The sequence below is a fragment of the Mesoplodon bidens genome (genome assembly GCF_964165515.1).
Source record: "Mesoplodon bidens genome assembly, chromosome: 1".
Classification (NCBI taxonomy): Eukaryota; Metazoa; Chordata; class Mammalia; order Artiodactyla; family Ziphiidae; genus Mesoplodon; species Mesoplodon bidens.
In genome coordinates this window covers 69,660,538-69,666,153 of record NC_138176.1, presented here as the reverse complement: position 1 = coordinate 69,666,153, position 5,616 = coordinate 69,660,538, and the positions used below count along the sequence as shown (strand labels likewise).

At 56.4% G+C, this 5,616-nt stretch overlaps 1 protein-coding gene across 1 annotated transcript; it reads right to left on the bottom strand.

Annotated features, from left to right (window-relative positions):
- Positions 1–838: 838 nt before the first annotated feature.
- MSX1 (msh homeobox 1) lies at positions 839–4,960 on the bottom strand. The gene is made up of 2 exons (XM_081239881.1): positions 4,269–4,960; positions 839–2,000 (listed from the first exon to the last, which is right to left on the bottom strand). Exons 1-2 carry the CDS (start codon positions 4,735–4,737, stop codon positions 1,558–1,560), a joined length of 912 nt encoding a protein of 303 aa, XP_081096007.1. The 5' UTR covers positions 4,738–4,960; the 3' UTR covers positions 839–1,557.
- Positions 4,961–5,616: the final 656 nt, after the last annotated feature.

Genomic DNA, 5,616 nt, shown 5'->3' with positions numbered 1-5,616 from the left:
CAGATCTGGTGAGAATTAAGCCAGGGCCCCCAACTCGAAAGAGAACAGAGCGGGGCCTGGAACATAGTAAGCTTTATTTGCTGGAGGTCATTTTCTGCCTTCAACATCCTCACAGAATTGCCCCCAGAAGGCTAAACTTGGCGCTTGTTCAAATATATTCTCCTGGTAGCCTGAATATAACCTACTATATAAAAGAAAAACCAAGTTTGTAGGCAGGGCTCATGCAAAGGACACACCAAGGCGGGAAGTGTATGGTCGCCCTGGGTTTTCAGTAGTTTTTTTTTTTTTTTTTTTTTTTTTTTAAGGGTTGTAATAGGAAGTGTGAAGGCGCTCACATTCTGGGAGCTCAAAAATTAGTTCCGAAAACCGCGTCTACACCGGCGCGGCGAGTTAGAGAAGCAAAGCAATGCCTCTCCATCCCCCACTTGGCCTCCTGTGGGAAAAACAGGTTTGCGGGGGTGGGAATTGTCTGGATTAGCTGTCTGCAGTCATCAAACCATTTGGGTGATTCGCTTTGTTTTCATAGACAGGTTAAAAGGGGAGAAAAAAGAAAGAGTCGGTTATGGGTCGCCTGAGCAAGTGTCGATTTCAGCTTAAAGTGAATTGGAAAATTGAGCCTAATTATCCTAGGTAATTGCTTCAATTCTCCACTTGACTTTGCTAACGCGGATCTGTCCTGTGTGTTCAAAAAGACACCCCCCTCTGTCCCTGAATATCCCGTTGTCACCTTTGAAAAGTTGCTGGCATCAAACTACCATCAAACTGAAAGCAACTGTACATGTGAAGAGATGGCAAGAAGTAAAATTAAAAGACTAAATCAATAAGGAGATAATTTCTTGTAGCTTAAAATTAATTTATTTAACAAATATAGCTATAATATAAATGATAATAAAATTTCAAATATACAGTATATTACAACAATCCCTTCCAAAGGGAATCTTGAGAGCCACCCAAATGTACTGTTAAATAGAAACAGAATTTTTAATTTTTATTTTACAATTTCTTTCTGGTACTGGTAAGAGAGAGGTCCTTTCAACCTACCTTTGTCACGCATCTGTGTATCCCTCCCCCCAAAAGCAAATGTTTTGCTGTTGAAGTTCTCTTAAGTTTTCCAGTGGAAGGACCTGGGATCCGTCTCCCCTGGAAAGTTCTCTTTCTCTCCCACTGTTCTCATTTCCGACATCTTCAGACATGAATTTCTCTGTGCTTTTTCCTGCCTGGTGCAGGAGGCACAGCCTCTAATTCTGGTGCAACCACTAACTCTGCTGGGGACTGTGGATACAATTCTCAGCCTCTCTGGCCTCGGTTCCCCCATCTATAACTCGAGGGGGTAGATCTAGCTTCTAGAAGAGCGTTATGGGACCCTTCTAGCCGCTTTGGGGGAGGGGATCAGACTTCAGAGAGTGAACTCAGGGGTCAACCGAGAGGAGAAACCAGAGCAGTGTAGGGGTTAAAGGGAAGGAGCCAGGCGGGCCGAGCAGGGGAGCGTCTTGGGGGAAGGCTCCTGCTGCTTGCTGGAGAGATCGGCTGGCACCACAGGTGGCGACCCTGGGCCCTCTATGTCAGGTGGTACATGCTGTAGCCTACGTGGGCTGTGTAGAGTCCCACGGGCGCCACGGGCAGCGCGGCGCGCTGGAAGGGGCTGGAGGCACCGTAGAGCGAGGCGCCCGCGGCGGCCGCTACGGCCGCGGGGCCGCCGAGGGGGAAGGACAGACCGAAGGCTGCGGGGGGCAGCATGGGTTTGGCGGCCATCTTCAGCTTCTCGAGCTCTGCCTCCTGCAGTCTCTTGGCCTTGGCGCGGCGGTTCTGAAACCAGATCTTCACCTGCGTCTCCGTGAGGCTGAGCGAGCTGGAGAACTCGGCGCGCTCGGCGATGGACAGGTACTGCTTCTGGCGGAACTTGCGCTCCAGCGCCAGCAGCTGGGCTGTGGTGAAGGGCGTCCGCGGCTTGCGGTTGGTCTTGTGCTTGCGCAGGGTGCAGGCCGGGGGGCTCAGCCGCCCTAGGGGGCCGAGAGAGAGAAACGCAGGAGGTTAAGACACCCGCGCGGGAGAGTCATCGGCCCATAAATGGGAATAATATTAAATTACAACACCCGCTCTTCATTTGTGTGGAGCACCTCAGCGCCAGGCACCATGAGAAGCGCTTGGAAAATATTTCTCCAATTCCCACCGCAGCCCCTCAGGGTAGACTTTCTTGTCTACCTTTTGCAAATGAGGAAACTAAGATTCCAGGTGACACGTACCCATGTTCAAGGCCCGAAATAACTGGGAAGAGGCGGGACAGCCCTTAAAGCTAGATGGCCGCTTAAGAAGGCCTTTCTCAGTAGGGCCTTCTCCACCTCCACGCCACGCACATTGGGACAGTGGATGTTAAAATGGTGAAACGCGTGTCAATAGGCCCTGCACCCAGCCCGGGATCACGTTTAGTTTTAGGCGTTGGCCGAACATTTATCTGTGCCCACTAAGTGGTCAGCGCTGAGCTAGGCCGTTCTGTGGCCTGGAATCCAGATCTCTGATTTCCACTCTTTCCCTTGGAACAATGCGTTCCCACAGGGTTCTAAGCTCGGTCCCTCCTGACTGGAGGTGGAGCAACCCCGGATGTCACGAATGTCACACCACGGCCAAGTCTCAAATATAAAAAGTGCCATGGTTTGAGGAGGCACTTCATCTTAACGGGGCTGCTTCTGATTGTCTCCTGCGCCTCTCCCACCACCAGTGCCTTGGCCTCTGGTCACTTTCAAATGTGTGTGTGTGGGGGGGGGTGTGCCTCAGTCCGCAGAGATCAACACTGCTGGTGCCGAGGTGTCTTTTCCTGGGACAGGGTCTGCTGGGCCAGTCAACCCCTGCCACACCCAGCAGCTGCGGCCAGTTAAAACAGGGACCAAAATTATTCCCAGGACAACAGAGATCCCGTCGACTTTGGGTCGGGACCCAGGCCCTAAAAGAATCCTCAAGTCCTGGAAAGGACGCTTTGCCTATGCAGCAGCTGCTCTCGGGGGAGCAGTTAATTCAAATCGAGAATGTTTCACCAGGCGGGTTTTGCCTAATTATGCAATGTTTTTTGCACGCTTAAAAAAAAAAAAAGATCCTTTGGGCTCTCAGGCCACCAGGATGTGAGTCAAACGAAATCTCGTGTTAACATCCCCGCTTCTTCCCTGGTCGAGACCATTGAGAGTCCGGGAAGCAGTTGGCCCCTGACTCGCTTTCCGCCGGGCCACCCGAGGGGCGGGCGCCGAGGGAAACGTCACTCCCTTCGGTAGCAACAGCCCAGCGCTGGGCCACCTTCTCCGGCTGTTAGGCCCAGGGAGGGGCTGGCCTTTCAAAGACGTTTAATCCCCAGATAAAAATCATTCCTCAGCATCACGCCATTGAATTCGGGTTGCTATTATGCCGCGCAAAATAATCAGAGGAAACGAGGAAAACTTGGGAATTTCCCGTGCTCCTGAAATATCTCCGAGTGTGTTCGCTGCGCAGAGAAGCCAGGGGGCCAGGAGGCCTTGGAACGACCCCGGAGGCGTCTTTGGCGGCTGGAGTCAGCTTCCATGACCCAGTCCGAGACATTTAGGAGCTCCCTACCGTGTTGGAGGGGGCGCCTCCCACTAACTGACTTGGTGCCCCGCCCCCTCCACTGGAACCTGAGCGCCCCCTCCCCCTAAATGATCCATCCACCCAGAGCACCAAGTGTCTACCTGAAACACGAAGGTGGGGGGGGGGGTGGGATTTTGCAAGAGATTCGGAAATACTTTGGGCAAAGAAATACTTTGGGGGAGGGGTTGGAGAAGGGGAGGGGGCGCACCAGGCTTCTAGTATGAGAAAGTGAAACTCTGCGCACTGGAAAGGTGTCCGCACCCCTAGAACCCACCCGTTGCGGGAACGGCGAAGTAACAGGGCTTAGGGTCTGAAAGAGGAGCCAGGCGGGACTCCTGGGGTCGTTTGGGGGGTGGGAGGGGCAAGAGGAGAGGGTGCCCAGACACCCGTGTCCTACAAGTGAACTCCTATCCGCAGCGTCGCCTAGCCAAGGCGAGGAGCCCGCGAAAGTGGACCGAGTGCTGGGCCTCAGCCAGGCCTCAACCCTCTTCCTGGGTGGGAGTGGGGTGAGGCATCAACCGCCGGCCTCCCCGCCAACCCATCTGCAGCACGGGCTCCGGGTACCCGGCTGCAGGTACGCAGACGTCCGAGACAAGCAGGCGCCGGCGCGCGGCCTGGCGCCCTCGGGTCCCGCACCCCCGCCGGCCCCCTCCCCCGCCGCCTGGGTTCTGGCTACTCACTGGCCGGGGGCGGGGAGAAGCGGGGGTTCTGCAACCACGGGGTCCTCTCGGGCTTCTCGGGGCTCTCGGCTTTGACAAGCGCATCTTCTGGCAGCTTGAGGAGTCCTCCCACCGAGAAATGGCCGAGCGGCCGCGGCGAGGACGGCGCATCCGGGGCGCCCAACGACCCGGGCCGGGAGCTCAGAGGCTGCGCGGAGCCGCCCGCCGCCTGTGCGCCCTCGGAGGCCGCCAGGACGCTGTCCTTGGCCCCGGGCTTCCTGTGATCGGCCATGAGCGCCTCCACGCTGAAGGGCAGAAGCGAAGGGGACACTTTGGGCTTGGCCCCCTCCTCGTCTGCGCCCATGGCGGCCGCCGTGGCCGCGGTGGTGCTGGGGGTCTGGCCCCCGCCGCCCCCCGCCGGCTTGCCGAAGGCGGAGTCCTCCACTTTGACACCGAGTGGCAAAGAAGTCATGTCAGCATCCGGGGCCATGCAGAGCCGGGCCCCCCCTCCAGCCTCAGCTCCGGCCAGCCGCCGGGCATGAGCTTCGGGCGGGCTGGGAGCGCGGCCGGCCTCTGGGATTGCCCGGGGCCCTGGCCGGGCAGGCCCTCCCGCGCGCGCCTTCCGCCCCTCCCCAGAAGACCAGCTCCGGCGCTCCGGGCCTGCTTATCCGCTGGCGCCGCCGCGCAGGCCGAGTTCCCGGGCGCACCAGCCGGCTCCGGGTCGGGCCGCAGCTCCCCAGAGAACTTGTTAATAAGGCGAGGCCAGTGCGGCGGCGGCCAATCAGAGAGCGAGGGGGCGGTCCCGGCGCGATCCATTGGGCCCCGCTCCGGTGGACTCGCTCGGAGGCGCGCTGGGCCTCGGGGCGCGCAGGGCTGGGTCCGGCCCCGGGAGGGCAGAGGAGGGGAGGGGGCGCTCGAGAAACGTTCCTCTGCGCTAAAGCCCGCCTGTCCCTGTGTGGTTCCTCCTGGGTCTCTATTTTACTGTGTTCCTGGGGGACTTTCCCTTGTTCTCAGTCCTTCTCTTCTGCTCTTCCCTCTCCTCCCCTTCCTTTATCGCCCCTCTTTCCCAATCCCTCCCTTTTTTCTCTACTCCTTTCCTGTTTCTCTCTCCTACCTCTCCCCTTACCTTTCTGTTCAGTCAGTTGCTGTGTCTGTTTCTACCCAGTGGATAGTGGAGGATAGTCCTCCTCGAATATCTGCCTCCCCTCTTCTCTACCACGATAATTTGTGTTGAAGCCATTTCTTATATATTCTTTTTATAGTTTAAAAAATCTGCAGGGTTATTTATTATAGTAGAAAGACATAACATTAATTTCTTCTTTAAGCATTCATTTTCTTCTGTTCCAATCTTCAAAACTTTACCTCTGCG